General features: G+C 36.5%; 1 protein-coding gene across 1 annotated transcript; it reads left to right on the top strand.

The window, feature by feature from the left end:
• Positions 1-4,751: 4,751 nt before the first annotated feature.
• Positions 4,752-22,849, top strand: LOC123527587 (myeloid leukemia factor 1-like). Its single transcript, XM_045307156.2, has 6 exons — positions 4,752-4,933; positions 9,013-9,238; positions 9,463-9,591; positions 13,798-13,957; positions 17,527-17,792; positions 18,281-22,849. Exons 1-5 carry the CDS (start codon positions 4,884-4,886, stop codon positions 17,787-17,789), a joined length of 828 nt encoding a protein of 275 aa, XP_045163091.2. The 5' UTR covers positions 4,752-4,883; the 3' UTR covers positions 17,790-17,792; positions 18,281-22,849.
• The last annotated feature ends 606 nt before the right edge of the window (positions 22,850-23,455 follow it).

Genomic DNA, 23,455 nt, shown 5'->3' with positions numbered 1-23,455 from the left:
GCAATTCGACTTAGCACTCATTGTGTTATAACGTTTTAATTATTTCATTTAAATCAGTGTAAAATTCTATGAAAATTAACTTTCTTATTTAACAAAAGTGCCTAGTATTCTTTATTCAATAGTAAAAATATTCCATCAGTCACCAGAGTAACTGGTATGTACTGATAAAACACAAGTATTTGATGTTCTATATTACTTGAATGGTAACGTGTAAATATTATGCCTTAATGTACCCGAAACATGATTTATGCATTTTTTAAGGTTTACATCAATCTCCCACTGGTGTATGTTAAGTCATACCTGGGTGATAATACAACAAATAATAAACATGATAAAAAAACTATGATTAATATAAGATTATTTTTAATGAGTCTAATCAACAATTTTCCAGGCGCTCAAAAGTTTTGACTTAGCACTCGGTGTGTGCTTTCGTTCTAAATTTCATTTTAATAGACAGCGTAAACTTCGTCTAATATTCCAGAAAAAAATAGCATATTTCGTATAAAGAAGATATGTTCTTAAACAAAAAATTATATATTCATTCTGTATACTTTATAAAGAAATTTGGTAGGCTCAAACATTGTTTTAAGCTGCGATGCGCCACCGGTATATGTCTTGAAATATGAGTATGGACTATATCATCGCCTTGGACTATATCTTATTTATTTATCATTTACACGTTTTAATTCTAATAAGAGAACTTTCTTTACTTATACTTAAAACACATCATGTCTAAGTATTAGACATTAAATGCTATGTATCTGAATAATGTTGAACAATGATATGAGCATCTTAAATTAGTTCCGGTATTTCGAAATCCGACGTTTCTTAAATGACACAAGTGACAATTTTTACATGTAAATTACCTTATTTAATTTATCTAATTATTTTGAAATAGGATTCAGAATCCACAGTCTGATTTCAACCTTAATTAATAAAAATCAATGTTCCAGTCTGCTTAATATAGTCATACCCTACATGATTTCCGGGAGATCGAAATTTGACGTTTCTATAATGAAAAAGACACGGACAATTAAAAAAAAACACCACAAAATCAACTATAATGGTTTCAGAGATTTCCGTCTTTTTTACGTGTTTTCCGCTCGCCCCCCTGTCTTGTTTAGTTTTCCTCATACTCGGGTGCAGTTCCCGGCTTTTAACAACAACGTATCGTTGTTTTTTTTGTAGAATTTATGTTTCGCTACAGAACATCCACTTATTAACGATTGTGTTTTGTCTTTTCACTTTAGAAATACGTGTGAATTGAGGTAGCGTACGCCGAAATCAACTAGAATGTCCGGCAAAATATTTCTGCCGTCGCCATTTGATTCCTTTGTTTGTCGGGCCTAGCATGAATTGTTCCCCCTGAAAACTGGTAGGCGTGGCTACAGGCTATCTGGCGTAAGGTCAATTGCACGATACGTACCGTCGCTGGATTACAACATTTCAATTACTTCCCTTGTTTTTATCTAGAACATACATGTATAATGCATTTCTTCACTTTACTGAGCTATAAATATTTCGAACTTTGTAATTTCATACCTTTTGATTAATTGTTTTGTAATTTTCAAGTTGTGAACTTTTTGTACGCACTTTTTTCAAATCCATCAGTTTGTTGGTGCAGACTTATATAAAAGCCATTTTTCTCTTGGTTTAGTCGTTCTGGAGCTGTAAGTATCCATTCATGCAATGCAATTACTGGCATATGGCAGAACTTGTTCCACTGTATTGCTAATTAAAATTTGGCAAACACACGACCAAATTCTGGCCCCGTGTTCACAAAATATTTTCCGTCTCAGCTGAGTTTGATAATGAAACTTTTTTTGTCATTTTTATCTAAAAAGCATGTTTAAAACTAAATTCTAAGTTAATAACAATTTTCAAGTGGCCATTCAGTATTGGTGGTCAGTCTCAGATGGAATTTAACCTTAAAATTTTAGTAAAATTGATACTAAAATTTCAAACTCAAACTCAGCTGAGACAGAAAAATGTTTTGTGAACACGGGGCCAGATCTGTGCCACTAGGACAGGTGTCGATATTGGTTCCCGAAATTTTGACAGAGTTATGGTATTTATTGTCCGCTGATAATGTTTAGGTAGGATCGCTCATCTAAAGATGTTTGTTTATTATTTTAAGTTAAATAAATGTTTGCGTGAAATAACTTAAAGTATTCTTAGGTGGCAGGGGAGCGGTTTCGTAGTTTGGCCCCGGTCGATTTTCTGTATAAACAGGACAGGGTAGATATAAAGGCATATCTATCTTACTGGTTATTTATCATTATTAATTCTTTAATATATCTGGGGAATGAGGAACGGTTAATGATTCTACATGGCGGGTGTTTTAAAATTCCTAGCTCCGTACTTCCGGTTGAGGCTAAAACATAAACATCAGAACAAAAAGTCGACCAGACGCTCGGCTGTTATCCATCCACTTTTTTTTCAAGTGAAAATTAGGGAAATAAAGTGGTGGTTGGGAGACACATTCCACGCCACCTGGGTATGCATCTATATTCGCACTATACATATATGCTACGAAATTGGATTTAAAAATACAAAATAGATGAATGGCAGAGTTCAAAGTGAGGCCAGGTTAGGCTAATTTTGGTCTATAAAATTTGGGTGATTTGGCCAATTTTCACTAAATCTGGCATGGAAAGCGACAGGTGCATAGGACCGGAGAGTCGTCTTTATGTAGTCTATAGTATCTGCAATAGTCCATAGTAGTTTCAAAGAAAAATAAGCAAAAACGAGATTTCTATGGATATTTCAACACTGGTACCCACACGTCAATGTGGAATTCGCAAATTTGCACTCCCCTGCCACCTTAAAGGAAAATAGACAAATTTTTAAACCACTCAAATATTGACTTTTTGCATGTATTTAAACCCATTACGGTATGAACTGTAACCTATAGTGGTTTTTATTCATTTCTGAGTACTAAATTCGGCCTAGCGAGTCCCAAAATGCCATATAATAATGAAGCTAAGGACCCCCAGCCAGTAGGATTCGTATCATAAAACGGCCAGAAGAAGAAATTAGTGCCTATATAATGACTATTCATGCCATTTTGTTTAAAAGCAACACATGTGTCTATATCTAGCAATGCCATTAAGCTATATAGTGACTGGGGTGGCCCCAAAGGCTGGATGGGTGGCCTTTAAAGGGTGTCCCGATAGGATAAGTACGGTAATCTGCATTTGTATACCAAAACTATGTTAAAAGTACATGGTTTTAACATTTGAAAGGCTTTAAAATGTAAATATCATGTGAAATTAACTTTAAAGGCAGTAAATAGTTTTTCGGGGTTACTTTGATTCAGAATGCAAATTTTGGCTGATTTTTGCGTGGAGGGGTGGGCACTTTTGTTGGCTTATTCACCGGCTATCTTGCAAGGTACGGCAACACTTTTTGTTCAGTTGATATCACTATAAGTGTCTTAGGATTCAGGACAGGTTATATTTTATTTTATTTAAACATCTTAAAAACTTAAGGTGGCAGGGGAGCGGTTTCGTAGTTTGGCCCGGTCGATTTTCTGTATAAACAGGACAGGGTAGATATAAAGGCATATCTATCTTACTGGTTATTTATCATTATTAATTCTTTAATATATCTGGGGAATGAGGAACGGTTAATGATTCTACATGGCGGGTGTTTTAAAATTCCTAGCTCCGTACTTCCGGTTGAGGCTAAAACATAAACATCAGAACAAAAAGTCGACCAGACGCTCGGCTGTTATCCATCCACTTTTTTTCAAGTGAAAATTAGGGAAATAAAGTGGTGGTTGGGAGACACATTCCACGCCACCTGGGTATGCATCTATATTCGCACTATACATATGAGCCGTGCCATGGGAAAACCAACATAGTGGGTGTGCGACCAGCATGGATCCAGACCAGCCTGCGCATCCGCGCAGTCTGGTCAGGATCCATGCTGTTCGCTAACAGTTTCTCCAATTCCAATAGGCTTTAAAAGCAAACAGCATGGAGCCTGACCAGACTGCGCGGATGCGCAGGCTGGTCTGGATCCATGCTAGTCGCACACCCACTATGTTGGTTTTCCCATGGCACGGCTCATATATGCTACGAAATTGGATTTAAAAATACAAAATAGATGAATGGCAGAGTTCAAAGTGAGGCCAGGTTAGGCTAATTTTGGTCTATAAAATTTGGGTGATTGGGCCAATTTTCACTAAATCTGGCATGGAAAGCGACAGGTGCATAGGACCGGAGAGTCGTCTTTATGTAGTCTATAGTATCTGCAATAGTCCATAGTAGTTTCAAAGAAAAATAAGCAAAAACGAGATTTCTATGGATATTTCAACACTGGTACCCACACGTCAATGTGGAATTCGCAAATTTGCACTCCCCTGCCACCTTTATAATAAATAGATAAGAATGCAGGTAAACTAGCAAAAAAACATAGTTCATAATTATTTTATTAAAGATCCCTAAAAAAGAATATTTAATATGCGCTAGACGGAACCTTTTGGTAAGCTAAATCTTGTTTTATTTCTTTATTTTCATTTTTTTTTTTATCATATTTATCTTGAAATGAAGCACAGTGTAGTTTCGTTAAAAAAAATTAAACCGTACTCCGAATACGGATTTTAAACAGTCTTTATGGATCCGCAGTCTATAATTAATGCCGTACATTAACAAAACTCCGAGCTAACTCTCGGGAGATTCCGGATGTGGTCGATTTCGTAAATTTGCCATTTCATTGGTCAGTTATGTATTCGTTTTTCTCCGTTAGTATTGACGTTTCCAGGATTTTGATTGTTTACATCTAGAATTTTCTCCAAAAGTTATAAGACAATCTTCGTCGTACTTTCTACTGACAGCATAATTTTTTATAGCAACATAGTACAACAGTAATTTTTAAAGATGTTTGGCAGGTCAATGTTTCGTGACATGGAACAGGATCCATTTTTTTCGTAAGCGTCATTGGGTGGCATTTATACCTATCTATAATGATTTATCTATATGCGCAATAAACAAATTTATGCTATCATTGCTTAACTTCTTAACGTTTTCAGTAATTTTATTTGATTCAGTATATTTACATAAAAAAAACAGAATCGATATAATTGATAATATGCTAACAGACACTGAGAACTAAATGGTAGTGTCTAATTTGACACCATCCAAGGAAATACTGAGATAATTTTTATGCCGCCGCCGCCCCCCGGCATCTACTGATCCGGTAGGTATATAGTGATCGTCCTGTCCATTCCGTAGGTTAACCAAATGGGACTGATTCGTTTCGTCTAGCACCAATTGTTGTTGTTTCAATACCCCTTACTAGAATGACTTGATACTTATGAAGATGTAACCTGTGACCATTCCTCGTCTTCAGACATCATCTGACCTCAGTTTGACATTGGTCTTGACCTCATTTTGGAATAAGGTTCCTTTATATGGGCCATCTATTGTTTATAACTTATCCGACGCATAGGTGTTTTTTATATTGTGACGATCAAACTGCGGTAGCTGCAAATGTCAGAAGTTAAAAAGCAGCCACTTGGCGAAAGTAAGTTTGTCTACCCCATTGACGTCAAACATTTGAAAGACTAAAGTACATGATGCAACTCTGATGATATTTTCATCCCTGCCGACGCTTTACATCCTATAGGTTAAATGCTGATTATGTCACGACCTGGCCATAAATTCAAATAAACGTTACTTGTATCAAAATTCCTCATTGATTTATGTAAAAAAACACCAAATAATATCCAAAATTACTTATTTTCTGGTGATTTAAACCTATGTATGTACTGTGCACAATTAACTTTTACCATGTACAGTAATTTGCCAATTAATATACAGTCAGGGGTGTAACTGTTTTAAGTTATCACATTTTATAACCCATTTGAGTTATTGCGTTCACTTTCATAACTTGTTTCAGTTATCATAAAATATTACAAAGCCCTCCTGTGCCAAATCCTTATTTTAAATGTGACTATATATATATATATATATATATAATACAATCATTTCCTGAATCCTTGGTCTTTTATCTTTCCAGCTATGCAGTAAATTTTTTTACGCAAGGCTGATAAAGTCTTACGCAAATGGTTTTAAAGCTATAAAACTCTTAACATCCCATTATGCTCATCAGGCCATGATCAAACTAAAAGAGAATTTGATTAACCACCATTTGCTACTAATTACACTTTAAAGGTCAATTTGTGAGAACAGCAAAAAGGCTCTTTTTTTAATAACTTACCTGGGTTATCCATATTTTATAACTAATACAGGTTATAAAATGCTTGAAAAAGTAACTGAAATAGGTTACATAACTTAAAACAGTTACACCCCTGACTGATATAAGTGCAAGCGATAAAACCAATAACTTTACATGACCGTGTACTGTGATTTATCCTTCATTATTTTGGTCAATGGTTTGACGTTTGGATTGCCCCGTCACAAATATAAACAGAGCAACAGATAAGCTGTGTATTTGCGTAATTACCCAATTAAAATTTGCAAAAATACCCAATGGATTTATTTTTAATGTGTATCAAAACTCAAACAAAAACCCTAAATACCCAATTCCCATCCCTATGCATGCGTATCTTTGAAATAATAAATGATTTCTCTGTGTATGACATGTTCGTATAATGTTACACTGTCTTGTCAGCTGACTAGCAGTCTCAGGCACACTTTAACAATGATGCAATCAGAGGCAATCCGACTTCTTTCATCTGTATCGATAATGTGCTCATAATAATTGTCTGTTAGCAAAATGGCGCGAAAACAGGGTAGAAAAAAATCCAGAGAAGTTAAAGCAGTCTAGAATAAATTGTAGTAACTAAGATTTTCCTTTCGGTCTGAGATGAGGAGAAGGATGTTATACGTATCTTGAATGATAATATTTCCAGTTGTGCAAGTTATTCACCTGTAAACGAAATATTGAGTGATCTACTGGACAATGTGTTATGGGCAGTAAACAAAAATTCCTATAAAACATTTAACATATTCTGGCAATTGTGTCGATAAAAAACTTTGAGTGAATGGACAATCAAGTATCCATGGCTGCTGATTAAGTGCGAGTCAGAGGGAATGAGAATGCATGGAAACCCAAAAAATGTGAACATCAGTTGGTAATATGTGTTAAAATACCCTATTGATTTTAGGCAATACCCAATTAAAACCACAATGATTGGGTAATACCCAATTCATTCTGAAAGCTTATCTGTTCAGGGCTTTTTTCCCCTATAAATCTACCTCCGGTAAAAGGAGGTAATACCAATTCAAAAAAGTATGTTTTTTTCCCAAAGTTGAATTTAAAATTCCCAGATGATTATACCTTTTAGGGTTTTGGCTGTTTTAAAATAGTTCTGCTAATTTGTAATATAATACTTTCGAACAATTACTGAAATGCAATTCATTAATATTTCACACAAAAACACATTATGGAGATTTTGGTAATTTGCAAATTGTCCCAATTAAGACAATTTCCGAGAGCATTTCCCCAATTCCACTGGTGTTGGTGGCATTCCAAATTGATGAAAAAAAGGCCTCCTGTTGCTCTGTATAAACATGCAATCTGAAAGTCAAATTATTTTGACTAAGCTGGCTGGTAACCTGATGCCTAGCCAGCTTTCTATCTGTCCAGTTACCGGACTGCTAGCAAATCCTCAGGGGATTTTCAAGCTGTCTAGTAATTGGCCAAAATCTTATTGCCTTTTTAAGCCTTTATAGTTTATTTTACAATTGATTGTATCTTGGAGTCTGAGTAGCACGGTGACAATGAAATCGGATCCAATCTTTAATTTTGTACTAAAATCAACAGAGAAAAGTTCTAAGAATTACATTAATTGCATGAGACTTGTAAACATAATTATACTGGTTCTTTGGAACAGCAGATTTTCTAGAGGTATATATGATTGTTCCTCTAATAAAAACACCTGCTTTCCTGATGATGAGTGAAATGTGTTACCCACTGATTTTAACTAAGAAGTTTGTGCCAAGTTTCAACTGTCATGACCCACAATGCATGATGTTTAGAAACTGGCAACAGTTCACAAAAAAGTCCAATGAGAGGACATAAAAGAGGACTTTTAGAATAGCTAGTGGTCTTGAAATGTACTAACTAATTTAGCTAGTAAAAAGGTTAATCATTTCATAAGTTTTGGCCAGTGAAATATTTATGAAATAGATATTATTGTTCAGCTTTACATGTAGTTATTACTTAATTTATTAATTAATATTAGTGTATCTTTCAACAAGTGAAAGTAACAACATTTCTTTCTGTATCTTATTATAAATTCTTGTAAATGGTTGAGAATCTCTCCGCCTCATTTCTATATATTATTAGTCTTGTTTTATTGTATTCCCTTTAGTTTTGAATTTTAAGTTACTGTCTGGACAAAAGAAAATGAAGCTCACAAAGGGAGTCAGTTGAAAAATAAATATTCAGGATAGAGCTATGGTTCTTTTGCTCTGCACTTCCTCTCATTGCCATCTATCACAACAATTTATTCAGTGTAGATAATTAACTTTCTGAGGCTACATGTAGATGTAATTTCTTGTCAAGACTTTCGACTCTTATCTTGGAGTCTTCCTTAGGACTAAGATGTCAAGTGATGATGGTGATGAACTAGAATAGAGGCCATAACCTCCCGCCAGTCTATCAGAAGGTTGTGTCAAGTGACCACCACCATCCCATGACATCAAAGTCCAGAGGAAGACTCAGAGATGGGAGTCGAAAGTCTCAACAAGAAATTACACCTGGTCTCAGAAAGGTAACTCTCTACACTGAATCAGCATGCCTAAGGCAGGAATCAACCTACATTTTATATTGCAATGTTTGTCAGTTGATACATTCTCTGCAGTGGTTTTAAAGTTATTATCTTGATAAAAAGTGTGACATCCTACTATTAAAGTTATTTTCTGGAGAGAAAAATGTGACAGACAGACTGCATTATTAATTATATCCCTCTTAGGGGCAAGGAATGAAAATAGTCCTGTGTTTCAGCAACATATTTTTTATGTCATTCTTTAATTTCAGTGGATTTAATGACCATATGAGACAGACTGATGAACTGTTCCGTGATCCTTTCCGTGGGATGGGGATGGGTATGTTAGAGGATGGACGAGGACAGGACAGAGGGAATAGGGGTGGGAGGAACAGGGAACCAGGAAATGAGCTCAGTCCATTTGGAGGTCCCGGGTTCAGCTTTGGAAATATGTTTGGAAATATGGACAGCATGATAAAGGACATGGATAGAGCTTTTGTACGTTTTATTCTAGTACCTGACGTGCGTTTTTTACACATGTAAATTCTAAAAGAATGTCCTTTTTGAAAATTTTCATTCTTTAATATGATAATCTTTAAATTTTATTTTGTAAAACTCTCAAACGAAATGCATTTTTTACAAGATTCAATATTTGTGGGTTTGAAAAGTTGTGAACTACAAGTACATGTATTACATTGATTCGAGAAAATATTTATTTTCAGGCTCATGCCAGTCAGAGTGGAAATGGTCAGTCTTTCCAGCAGTCCTCGTTTATGTCTTATCAGAAGTCTGGAGATGGTGCTCCAAAAGTTTACCAAGCTTCTACGGCTAACAGATCTGGACCTGGAGGGGTAAGAAGTCCTTACTTGCGGAATTTCTATAATGAACTTGTCCATCTTCCAATTTAGACAGTACTATTAACTGTTAAATTAAAAGAGGTGCTTACCAAAAAGATACTGACTGAATGGCGAACAGTGCAGACCATGATCAGACTGTACTGATGTGCAGGCTGATCTTGGTCTGCATTGATCGCAAAGGTAGAATCACTTGCCGCCACCAGACTAAGTGTCAAAGATTTTAATTTTGTTAATGGAATGAGTTGGAATGGGAAGTTTTTGTTGGGATGTAATTTTCTTGGATTGAGACAAACAGCAAATAATTGCTTCCCCATAAATACAAATGATCTTATCATGTAACAGTAATTTAGATTTTGCAAACTTGTGTGTGATGGATAAATGATTTTTAGCTCACCTGTCACAAAGTGACAAGGTGAGCTTTTGTGATTGCGCAGCGTCCGTCGTCCGTCGTCCGTCCGTCAGTCCGTGCGTGCGTGCGTGCGTAAACTTTTGCTTGTGACCACTCTAGAGGTCACATTTTTCATGGGATCTTTATGAAAGTTGGTCAGAATGTTCATCTTGATGATATCTAGGTCAAGTTCGAAACTGGGTCATGTGCGGTCAAAAACTAGGTCAGTAGGTCTAAAAATAGAAAAACCTTGTGACCTCTCTAGAGGCCATATATTTCACAAGATCTTCATGAAAATTGGTCAGAATGTTCACCTTGATGATGTCTAGGTCAAGTTTGAAACTGGGTCACGTGCCATCAAAAACTAGGTCAGTAGGTCAAATAATAGAAAAACCTTGTGACCTCTCTAAAGGCCATATTTTTCATGGGATCTTTATGAAAGTTGGTCAGAATGTTCACCTTGATGATATCTAGGTCAAGTTCGAAACTGGGTCACTTGCGATCAAAAACTAGGTCAGTAGGTCTAAAAATAGAAAAACCTTGTGACCTCTCTAGAGGCCATATATTTCACAAGATCTTCATGAAAATTAGTCAGAATGTTCAACTTGATGATATCTAGGTCAAGTTCGAAACTGGGTCATGTGCTATCAAAAACTAGGTCAGTAGGTCAAATAATAGAAAAACCTTGTGACCTCTCTAAAGGCCATATTTTTCATGGGATCTTTATGAAAGTTGGTCAGAATGTTCAACTTAATGATGTCTAGGTCAAGTTCGAAACTGGGTCATGTGCCATCAAAAACTAGGTCAGTAGGTCTAAAAATAGAAAAACCTTGTGACCTCTCTAGAGGCCATATATTTCACAAGATCTTCATGAAAATTAGTCAGAATGTTCAACTTGATGATATCTAGGTCAAGTTCGAAACTGGGTCATGTGCCTTCAAAAACTAGGTCAGTAGGTCAAATAATAGAAAAACCTTGTGACCTCTCTAAAGGCCATATTTTTCATGGGATCTGTATGAAAGTTGGTCTGAATGTTCATCTTGATGATTTCTAGGTCAGGTTCATAACTGGGTCACATGCGGTCAAAAACTAGGTCAGTAGGTCTAAAAATAGAAAAACCTTGTGACCTCTCTAGAGGCCATACTTGTGAAAGGATCTTCATAAAAATTGGTCAGAATGTTCATCTTGATGATATCTAGTTCAAGTTCGAAAGTGGGTCACATGTTGTCAAAAAGTAGGTCAGTCGGTCAAATAATGAGAAAAACCTTGTGACCTCTCTAGAGGTCATATTTTTTATGGGATCTGTATGAAAGTTGGTCTGAATGTTTATCTTGATGATATATAAGTCAGGTTTGAAACTGGGTCAACTGCGATCAAAAACTAGGTCAGTAGGTCTTAAAATAGAAAAACCTTGTGACCTCTCTAGAGGCCATACCCTTCAATGGATCTTCATGAAAATTAGTCAGAATGTTCACCTTGATGATATCTAGGTCAGTTTTGAAACTGGGTCACGTGCCTTCAAAAACTAGGTCAGTAGGTCAAATAATAAAAAAACGCTGTGACCTCTCTAGAGGCCATACTTTTCATGGGATCTGTATGAAAATTGGTCTGAATGTTCATCTTGATGATATCTAGGTCAAGTTTGAAACTGGGTCAACTGCGGTCAAAAACTAGGTCATTAGGTCTAAAATTTGAAAAATCTTTTGACCTCTCTAGAGGCCATATTTTTCAATGGATCTTCATGAAAATTGGTCAGAATTTTTATCTTGATGATATCTAGGTCAAGTTCAAAACTGGGTCACATGAGCTCAAAAACTAGGTCACTTTGTCAAATAATAGAAAAAAACGACGTCATACTCAAAACTGGGTCATGCGGGAACAGGTGAGCGATTCAGGACCATCATGGTCCTCTTGTTAAATATTTTAACTTTGAGGCTGTCTTGGTTACACAAGATTATGATGTAGGTTCATAGTAATCAAACCTGCTTATAGATTATTCTGGAAAATCAGTAGGTTGATTCTTGAAGGATACCTTCGAAAATTGACAGAAAAAAAACAAGTTACTCAAAACTTGAAATATCTATGTTATATTATTTTTAGCTCACCTGAGCCAAAGGCTCATGGTGAGCTTTTGTGAAAGCTCATTGTCCGCCGTCCGTCGTGCATCGTCCATCCTTCAACATTTCTTAAAAAAATCTTCTTGAAAACCACTAGGCAGAATTACACCAATCTTCACAGGAATGATCCTTGGGAGGCCCCCTTTCAAAACTGTTCAAAGAATTATATTCCATGCAAAACTCTGGTTGCCATGGTAACCGAAAGGAAAAACTTAACAAAAAATCTTCTTGTCCAAAACCACAGGACCTAGGGCTTTGATATCTGGTGTGTAGCATCATCTAGTGGTGTTCTACCAAAATTGTTCAAATTACCTCCCTAGGATCTAATATGGCCCCGCCCTGGGGGTCACATGGTTTATATAGACTTATTTAGGGAAAATTTTGAAAATCTTCTTGTACAAAACCAAATGGCATAGGACTTTGGTATTTGGTATGTAGCATCATCTTGTGGTCTTCTACCAAGATTATTCAAATTATCCCCCTAGGGTTAAATATGGCCCCGCCCCGGGGGTCACACTGTTTATATAGACATATATATGGAAAACCTTGAAAATCTTCTTGTACAAAAACACATGGCCTAGGGCTTTGATATTTGGTATGTGGCCTCATTTAGTGGTCCTCTACCAAGATTGTTCAAATTATCCCCCTAGGGTCAAATGTGGCCCCGCCCCAGGGGTCCCAAGTTTTACATAGACTTATATAGAAAAAAAGTTAAAAAATCTTCTTGTCTGAAACCACAACACTCAGACCCTTGATATTTGGTTTGTAGCATTGTCTTATGGCCCTCAACCAAAATTGTTCAAATTGTACCCCTTTGGTGAAGAGAGGCCCTGTCCTTGAGGTCCCAAGTTTCATGTAGACTTATATAGGAAAAAGCTTTAAAAGTCTTCTTGCCTGAAACCATACGACTTAGGCTTTTGATATTTGGTATGATGCATTGTCTAGTAGTCCTCTACCAAAATTGTTCAAATTATGCCCCTGGGGTTAAAAGAGGCCCCACCCTGTGGTCACTTAGTTATTATGCAAGTTATATAGGAAAAATACTTAAAAAATCATCTGATCCTATTTCCAAGACTGTTTAATTATAATTACCTGATGACCCCAAGTAATATGTCACTTGACTGTGACCTTGACCTACTGACCTACTTTCTTGTTTTTTAAGATACAGCCTTGAAATTTTGATGACATACACAGTTTTGCACACAAATCGTAAAACTGAATTTCATTGACCATAAATGTTTCATCAAGTGGTGATGATAGCTTGATGTGAATCTTGCCCACATTATGCTCAAATTCAAAGATGAACTATAACACATTAAGAATTGAAACTCAAAGAACTGTTACATATCGTTACAATGCATTTGCAATAATGTCTCAGCGTTGAAACAGGTAACTAGGTAGAATGTCATTTTCAACAATTGTTTATTTTCATTTCTTTACAAATAGCATTCATTTTCAAAGGGGGACAACTTTTTCAGAATATTTTAAGTATCCATTTTACGGGACAGTACGGCAGAACATGTAATGGTCAGATAGAATGATGGTACTGTAAAAATGATGTTCATTTATCAGATATTTCTGTGATTTGATTATATACTCCTAAAGCCTTAATGCCTGATATATCATTCTTTTAGATAACTGTTCATCTTTAAGTTACAAAAAAATATTCTTTAGAAATTATAACGTACTTTGTAGGTGCGTGAAACAAAGAAGGCGTTAAGAGACTCTGAGAGAGAGCTGGAGAAAATGTCCATTGGCCACCACATATATGACAAAGGACACGAAATTGAGAAAAATCGTAACACACGTTCAGGGCAGATTGAAGAAATGCAGAACTATCACAATATTGAGGAGAGTAAGTGTTATCATGCTGTTACGTAACTTGTCTGACCTCTTGATGCATTTTCACCAAACTGTTTGGGGGTTGTTGTTTTTAGCTCACCTGAGCACAAAGTGCTCACTCAGGGTGAGGTATTGTGATCGTTGTACGTCCGGCGTCTGTCCACACTTTCCTTTAAACAACATCTCCTCCTAAACCAACAGGCCAGTTTTGATGAAACTTCACAGGGATGTTCCTAGGATGGTGTTCTTTAAAAATTATTCAAAGAATTGAATTCCATGCAGAATTCTGGTTGCCATGGCAACCGAAAGGAAAAACTTTAAAAATCTTCTTCTCAAAAACCAGAAGCCCTAGAGCTTAGATATTTGGTGTGAAGCATTGCCTAGTGGACCTCTACCAAATTTATTCAAATCATGATTCCAGGGTCAAAATTGACCCCGCCCCAGGGGTCACTTGATTTTACATAGGAAAATCTTAAAAAATCTTCTTCTCAAAAACCAGAAGCCCTATAGCTTAGATATTTGACATGTAGCATTGCCTAATGGACCTCTACTAAAGTTGTTCAAATCATGACCCCGGGGTCAAAATTGACCCCTGCCCCAGGGGTCACTTGATTTTACATAGGAAAATCTTCAAAAAATTTCTTAAAATAAACCAGAAGGCCTAGAGCTTAGATATTTGACGTGTAGCATTGCCTAGTGGACCTCTACAAAATTTGTTCAAATCATGACCCCTGGGGTCAAAATTGACCCCGCCCCAGGTGTCACTTGATTTTACTTAGGAAAATCTTCAAAAATTTTCTAAAAATAAACCTGAAGGGTAGGGCTTAGATATTTCACGTGTAGCATTGCCTAGTGGACCTCTACAAAATTTGTTCAAATCATGACCCCGCCCCAGGGGTCACTTGATTTTACTTAGGAAAATCTTCAAAAATTTTCTAAAAATAAACCAGAAGGCCTAGGTCTAAAACTCTTAGATATTTGACATGTAGCATTGCCTAGTAGACTTCTACAAAATTTGTTAAAATCCTGACCCCCGGGGTCAAAACTGACCCCACCCCATGGTGTTTCTTGATTGTACAGAGAAAAATCTTCAAAATTTTCTTACAATAAACCAGAAGGCCTAGAGCTTAGATATTTGACATGTAGCATTGCCTAGTGGACCTCTACAAAATTTGTTCAAATCATGACCGCCAGGGTCAAAATTGACCCCGCCCAAGGGGTTACTTGATTATACATAGAAAAATCTTCAAAATTTTCTAAAAAAAAAAGCAGAAGGCCTAGAGCTTAGATATTTGACATGTAGCATTGCCTAGTGGACCTCTAAAAAGTTGTTAAAATCTTGCCCCCCCCCCCCCCCCAAGGGTCAAATTGACCCAGCCCCTGGGGTTACTTGATTGTACATAGGGAAATCTTCATAAATTTGCTAAAAATAAACCAGAAGGTCTAGATCAAATCATGACCCTCGGGGTAAGATTGGCCCCGCCCCAGGGGTTACTTGATTGTACATCGGAAAATCTTCCAAAAAATTTCTAAAAATCATCAGTTTGACATTTGAAACATGTAGCTCATATTACTCTGGTGAGCGATCCAGGGTCATTATGACCCTCTTGTTTAGCTCACCTGAGCACAAAGTGCTCAAGGTGAGCTTTTATGATCGCCCTGTGTCCGTTGTCAGTCGTCCATCGTCTGTCGTCAACAATATGACTTTTAGCACTCTAGAGGTCACAATTTTGGCCTAATCTTAATGAAACTTGGTCAGAATGTTACCCTCATAAAAATCTTGGACGGGTTTGATATTGGGTCATCTGGGGCCAAAAACTAGGTCATCAGGTCAAATTAAAGGAAAAGCTTGTTAACACTCTAGAGGTCACAATTTTGGCAAATCTTAATGAAACTTGGTCAGAATGTTACCCTCAATAAAATCTTGGACGAGTTCGATATTGGGTCATCTGGGGTCAAAAACTAGGTCACCAGTTCAAATCAAAGGAAAAGCTTGTTAACACTCTAGAGGTCACAATTTTGGCCCGATCTTAATGAAACTTGGCCAGAATGTTACCCTCAATATAATATTGGATGAGTTGGATATTGGGTCATCTGGGGTCAAAAACAAGGTCACCAGGTCAAATCAAAGGAAAAGCTTGTTAACACTGTAGAGGCCACATTTATAACTGTATCTTCATGAAACTTGGTCAGAATGTTACTCATGATGATCTCAAAGTCCAGTTTGAATCTAGGTCATGTAGAGTCAAAAACTAGGTCACCAGGTCAAATCAGAGGAAAAGCTAGTTAACACTCTAGAGGCCACATTCATGACCATATCTTAATGAAACTTGGTCAGAATGTTTATCTTGATTATCTATAGGTCGTGTTCAAATCTTGGTCATGTGGGGTCAGAAACTAGGTCACTGGGTCAAATCAAAGGAAAAGCTTGTTAACACTCTAGAGGCCACATTTATGACTGTATCTTTATGAAACTTATCAGAATGTTAATCTTGATGATCTTTAGGTTGTGTTCATATCTGGGTCATGTGGGGTCAAAAGCTAGGTCACTGGGTTAAATCAAAGGAAAAGCTTATTAACACTTTAGAGGCCACATTTATGACTATATCTTCATGAAACTTGGTCAGAATGTTACTCATGATGATCTTAAAGTCCATTTGAATCTGGGTCATGTAGGGTCAAAAACTAGGTCACCAGGTCAAATCAAAGGAAAAGCTAGTTAACACTCTAGAGGCCACATTTATGACCATATCTTAATGAAACTTGGTCAGAATGTTAATCTGATGATCTATAGGTCGTGTTCAAATCTGGGTCATGTGGAGTCAAAAACTAGGTCACCGGGTCAAATCAAAGGAAAAGCTTGTTAACACTGTAGAGGCCACATTTATGACTGTATCTTTATGAAACTTATTCAGAATGTTAATCTTGATGATCTGTAGGTCAAGTTCAAATCTGGGTCATATGAGGTCAAAATCTAGGTCACCAGGTCAAATCATAGGAAAAGTTAGTTAACACTTTAGAGGCGACATTTATGACCATATCTTAATGAAACTATCTTGATGATCTTTAGGTCAATAGGTCAGGTGAGCGATACAGGGCCTTCATGGCCCTCTTGATTTTTGCATTATTTTGCACTGGAAAATGTCAAATGACTTATGGTTGGTTCTTTTTCTTTTCCTATGGCTCAAGTCCAATGTAACCAATTGGACATATAACTAAATATTTGGTATGGTTAATTGAATGCATTCTGGTAGTTCCATTGCATCTTTTTGGCTCTTATTAGTTACGTCTTGAAACAACTTGATTACAAAGAGCCTCTCCTAACTTTCATATTTGAGCCGTGCCATGAGAAAACCAACATAGTGGATTTGCAACCAGCATGGATCCGGACCAGCCTGAGCATCTGGTCAGGATCCATGCTGTTCGCTTTCAAAGACTATTGGCATGACAGAAAATGTTGGTTTTCTTATGGTGCGGCTCATTGATATTGCTACAACTGACAGCTCTGGAAAATCTGTTTTCAAAAATGCAAGTTTTGTTTGCATGTTTTTAAAAACATTGTTGTTAATTTACAAATTAAAGAGGATGCAGAAACGTTCAATAGAGAATGGGAAGAAAAGACGAGAACAGCATTTCGGGGTATGGACTATGGAGAAAGGGGCCGTAGAAGGGAGCTGAGAGATGACTACCGGGAGAGACCAGCTGGGCGTAGAGGTGAAAGACGAGAGTTGAGAGATAGACACAGACATGATGACAGACGTCGTGACAAGCACCTGGCCTTGCCAGCACCAGAGTCTGAACACTGGGGACGAACAGCAGAGGGCCACAGGAGGGATAGAAGCTAAATGGTATGGTAGTGATTGGCACTATCTGATGGTATTTTAAGGTTTGAAAACCAGATAATGAGAAGAATTGAAAGAAGAATACATTATGCCCTCTTTAAAGAAGAAGGGGTAAACTGTTCAGCTCATTGCCTGTTGGTTGGTCTGTAGACCATTTGGTATCTGATCATTGACTGGAAAATTCATGGTCTCTCCATGGGACCACTTTTATTTTGGGAATCAGTAGGTCAAAGGTTACGGTCATGGTGACATTGAGATTAAAACGTTGTCAGCGTAAAGAATGCCATGAACAGTTTTATTTTTATGTTGTCAGTATTTTACCAAGCTGAAAGTGTGATATTGTTTAATATCTCGGACATTTATACAATCTGATTTCCAACCATAAAAAAAATAGAAAATTTACAAATTCATTACTATTTTATTTTGTGATTAAACCAATATTAATGAATTTGCAATATTCTAACATGAAAGTTTTGAATGTTTTCTATTTTCAGAGTCAAAAGATGAAATTTATGAAGCAGCAAAGACATTGATCTTAACATTGTGATATTGTTTCTGGACATTATGATTGATCCTAGATATATATTTTGTCATTGATTTTGGACAAGAATATTAATGTTGATTTATATGTAGAATTTTGCTTGTGTGATATGTAAATAGATTATTTTTTTGTTATTTTTACGGTCACTTAGTGATATCATTGGTCATAATAATGATGTAGCATGTAGATAAATTTAAGAAAAGCATCGTTTTGTTGTATCGGATATGGTAGCTACAGTTATCGCATGTTGTTTTATACCATGTTTATATTTCAGTTACCAATGTTGATTTTTTTATCAAAGTTTCATAATATGAGCCGTGCCATGAGAAAACCAACATAGTGTGTTTGCGACCAGCATGGATCCAGACCAGCCTGCGCATCCGCGCAGTCTGGTCAGGATCCATGCTGTTCGCTTTTAAAGCCTACTGCAATTAGAGAAACCGTTAACAAACAGTATGGATTCTGACCAGACTGCGCGGATGCGCAGGCTGGTCTGGATCCATGCTGGTCGCAAAGCCACTATGTTGGTTTTCCCATGGCACGGCTCATATTATGGAGTGATAAAGGGTGTAAGCAAATACAGGTTATATCAACATATTTTACAAGTTTGTTTGGCAGGATAAACGTCATCATCAAGCATAGAAAGCAAGATACCTTGACTTTATCATAACCAGTGTTTTGGCTGGAGGTGGCATTAGCTTACTGTAAAAGCATATATTTTCGCTGGAACAAAATTTAGCAAATTTGAAATATTTAATAGTATGTTAGTGAGGTTTTATATTTGCGGGATTGTAAAATTGTTGTCCCACTTGTTTGGATTGCGTTCTTAAAAGTTACACATCGTGAAGCTATACCTATAGACTGTATGTTTTAAATAGCTTCTGTAAAGATAGGTCACTACCTGTATGTTTTAACAGCTCTAATTACCTGTGAACTTTGACGACTCTGTACCTGTAACAAGCACGGCTTTACATGTAATCGATATTCAGGGTCAAAGATGTCAATATTTGTTTATTTAAACAGAATGCTAACATAAAAGTTATTATATTAGTTTTAAATTAAACATTTGAGCCGTGCCATGGGAAAACCAACATAGTGGCTTTGCGACCAGCATGGATCCAGACCAGCCTGTGCATCCGCGCAGTCTGGTCAGGATCCATGCTGTTTGCTAACAGTTTCTCCAATCCCAATAGGCTTTAAAAGCGAACAGCAAGGATCCTGACCAGACTGCGCGGATGCGCAGGCTGGTCTGGATCCATGCTGGCCGCAAAGCCACTGTGTTGGTTTTCTCATGGCACGGCCCATTTCTTTTCTTAGAATTATACTATCAAACAGTTGTTAGGGAATCACAAATCTTTAATGAATTTTTGTAATAATGGCTTTTTCGATTTGATATGCTGGGACAGGTTTGTGAAATGTTGATGTTTTCTTGGCTTGCATAATAATAATTAATATTCATATGAGAATTAATGTTTGCAAGGTGAGGGGCCTTGCGAATATAGCAAAATGAAAGCCTTGTGAAAATTTCTGTTTTTACAGTAGTTGATTATGACGGTGAAGTACATGTAGTGTCAAGGTTCAAGAATACGCAAGAATGCTAAATATAGCAGTCAGCTTTGTAGAATTTTGAAATTTGATTCTAGATAAATCTGCATAGCATACTATATTTTCTTACTTCTGTTAGAGATCTAATACAGGATTTTTTTACTAGTATTTATTTTCAACAATGGATTTTTAGCTCACCTGTCACAAAGTGACAAGGTGAGCTTTTGTGATCATGCGGCGTCCGTCGTCCGTGCGTCCGAAAATTCATGAAAATTAGTCAGAACATTCAACTTGATGATATCTAGGTCAAATTCCAAACTGGGTCACGTGTCCTCAAAAACTAGGTCAGTAGGTCAAATAATAGAAAAACCTTGTGACCTCTCTAAAGGCCATATTTTTCATGGGATCTGTATGAAAATTGGTCTGAATGTTCATCTTGATGATATCTAGGTCAAGTTTGAAACAGGGTCATGTGCGGTCAAAAACTAGGTCAGTAGGTCTAAAATAGAAAAACCTTGTGAACTCTCTAGAGGCCATACTTGTGAATGGATCTCCATAAAAATTGGTCAGAATGTTCATCTTGATGATATCTAGGTCAAGTTCGAAAGTGGGTCACGTGCCTTCAAAAAGTAGGTCAGTAGGTCAGATAATAAACAAAACCTTGTGACCTCTCTAGAGGCCATACTTTTCATGGGATCTGTATGAAAGTTAGTCTGAATGTTCATCTTGATGATATATAGGTCAAGTTTGAAACTGGGTCAAATGCGATCAAAAACTAGGTCAGTAGGTCTTGAAATATAAAAACCTTGTGACCTCTCTAGAGGCCATACCCTTGAATGGATCTTCATGAAAATTCGTCAGAATGTTCACCTTGATGATATCTAGATCAAATTTGAAACTGGACCACGTGCCTTAAAAAACTAGGTCAGTAGGTCAAATAATAAACAAAACCTTGTGACCTCTCTAGAGGCCATACTTTTCATGGGATCTGTATGAAAGTTGGTCTGAATGTTCATCTTGATGATATCTAGGTCAAGTTTGAAACTGTGTCAACTGCGGTCAAAAACTAGGTCAGTAGGTCTAAAATTAGAAAAATCTTTTGACCACTCTAGAGGCCATATTTTTCAATGGATCTTCATGAAAATGATCTGAATGTTCACCTTGGTGATATCTAGGTCAGTTTCGAAACTGGGTCACGTGCGGTCAAAAACTAGGCCAGTAGGTATAAAAATAGAAAAACCTTGTGACCTCTCTAGAGGCCATATTTTTCATGAGATCTTCATGAAAATTAGTGAGAATGTTCACCCTGATGATATCTAGGTAAAGTTCAAAACAGGGCCACGTACCTTCGAAAACTAGGTCACTGTGTCAGATAATAGAAAAACCTTGTGACCTCTCTAGAGACCATATTTTTCAATGGATCTTCATGAAAATTGGTCAGAATTTTTATCTTGATAATATCTAGGTCAAGTTCAAAACTGGGTCACATGAGCTCAAAAACTAGGTCACTATGTCAGATAATAGAAAAAACGACGTCATACTCAAAACTGGGTCATGTGGGAAGAGGTGAGCGATTCAGGACCATCATGGTCCTCTTGTGGTTTTTTTTTTTTTTTTTTTTTTTTTTTTTTATAAATTAATTTGATGGGCTTCAGGATTGAAATAAAACACTTGTACATTTACTGCATACAGTTATGTAGTCACTTTCACAGGAATGTCAACCAGTGTACTTATGCATAATAAGTTTGCTCTTAATGGAAAAGTACAATATGTAGGACAGGAATAGTTTAATAAAACATGCATAATATATTCTTTTATCATGTTTAAATCAAAATTTACAATGAGCTTTAAAGACATTAAACTTTCCACTTTTCATTCAATCACTGATGCATGTTTTGTTATACTATCTATATTAAGACATTTTTTAGCCCTTAGGTAGCTGATTATAATCCACCAGTGCTTTTCTCTTCCGTCCAAAAAATCTGCAAATATTAGTCCTCCACGAATATTGATAAAAAAAGTACTTGTTGCAGTGGCTAGGTCAGTAACAAGGCACTTCAGTCTTTTACAAAAATATTCAGTTTGATATGCAGTCAAATTTTTTTTACTATTTACTACTAAATTATGCTAGACAGATTTTTATTACATCATACAAGCCATACAGACTTTTATCATTGAAAACAATCTTTCATCTTTTTAGAGTTATATTAGATATATAGCCAGAACTGAAAATATATTGTAGACAATAATTGCGCATAAAGATTACAAGATTTTATCCAAAAAAAAATTTTAAGTTTGATTGATTTTGTGTTGGTTTGCAGTGTTTAGTTGTAGTACATATTCATTTTATATCATTTAGGGTGCATTTATTTTGACATTTGCATATCATCTGGGTTAGTGGAGTCTTAACAGAAATAGAAAAGAAAAAAATCCTACAACAAAAATAAATAAAACTATGCCATATATTTAATGATTTGCAGATCAAGATGGTTGAAATGCCTGAATTCGTCTTGGCCATTGTTCATCTACATTTGAAGTGCAAAAAAAATAATAAGAAAAACTCTGTTTGTCTTGTAGTTATATTGGTAGCGCCCGATACCGACATTTAGGCAGGGTAAATCTTCAATTTAGCAGTGTAGTGGCATTATTACCGGTAACAAGCATACTGCATAGCATTGTAAACAGTGTTTTTTTTTTAGTAAAAAGTGTTAATGAATAGTGGCCAAGATAGTGTTCTTACAGAGTCATATTCAGGACTCAACAAATCCACTCATCTATGAGCAAGAGAAACTTGCTATAGTACTCTTCCTGCAAAACAAGTTCGTTAAATTTTGCTTTCAAAAACTTGCTGAGCTCTGGAATTTCAAACCAAGCTTTTGACAGACAGTTATAAATTAATGGCCGATTTGTAATAATATGTAGATTGTTTTGTTTTTACTAATACTAAAGACAATAAACATTCCATCTTATTATTCAATCATTGTTGTGTATTGTGTTATACATGCTATTTATATTTACACTTTTTTAAAGCTATATAACAGCTGATTAAAATTCACTCTCCCTCCTTTCCTAAAATGTAACTTTGTTTAGCTATGTTTAGGTACTCTTGACAAGTGGTTAAGGCGCTGATTTCAAATGAGCCATGTCATGAGAAAACCAACATAGTGGGTTTGCGACCAGCATGGATCCAGACCAGCCTGCGCATCCGCGCAGTCTGGTCAGGATTCATACTGTTCGCTAACAGTTTCTCTAATTCCAATAGGCTTTGAAAGCGAACAGCATGGATCCTGACCAGACTGCGCGGATGCGCAGGCTGGTCTGGATCCATGCTGGTCGCAAACCCACTATGTTGGTTTTCTCATGGCACGGCTCATATCATTTACCCCTCCCTGCTGAGGGTTTGAAACCAGGCTTTTAGTATAGAGTTCTTTCATGTGAGGAAGCCATTCAGCTGGTTTATAGAATGTTGGTGATTCTAACTGCCTTAAGTAGTATTGTGTCTTCCTCCGCCATTAAAAGTTTAATGTTGCCCTATGACCTATAATAGTGTTTTGATGTTCAGACTGCAAATTTGTATTGTAAC

This window comes from Mercenaria mercenaria, chromosome 14 (genome assembly GCF_021730395.1).
Source record: "Mercenaria mercenaria strain notata chromosome 14, MADL_Memer_1, whole genome shotgun sequence".
Classification (NCBI taxonomy): Eukaryota; Metazoa; Mollusca; class Bivalvia; order Venerida; family Veneridae; genus Mercenaria; species Mercenaria mercenaria.
The sequence above is the reverse complement of the archived record's forward strand: the minus strand, read 5'-3'. Positions and strand labels throughout refer to the sequence as shown.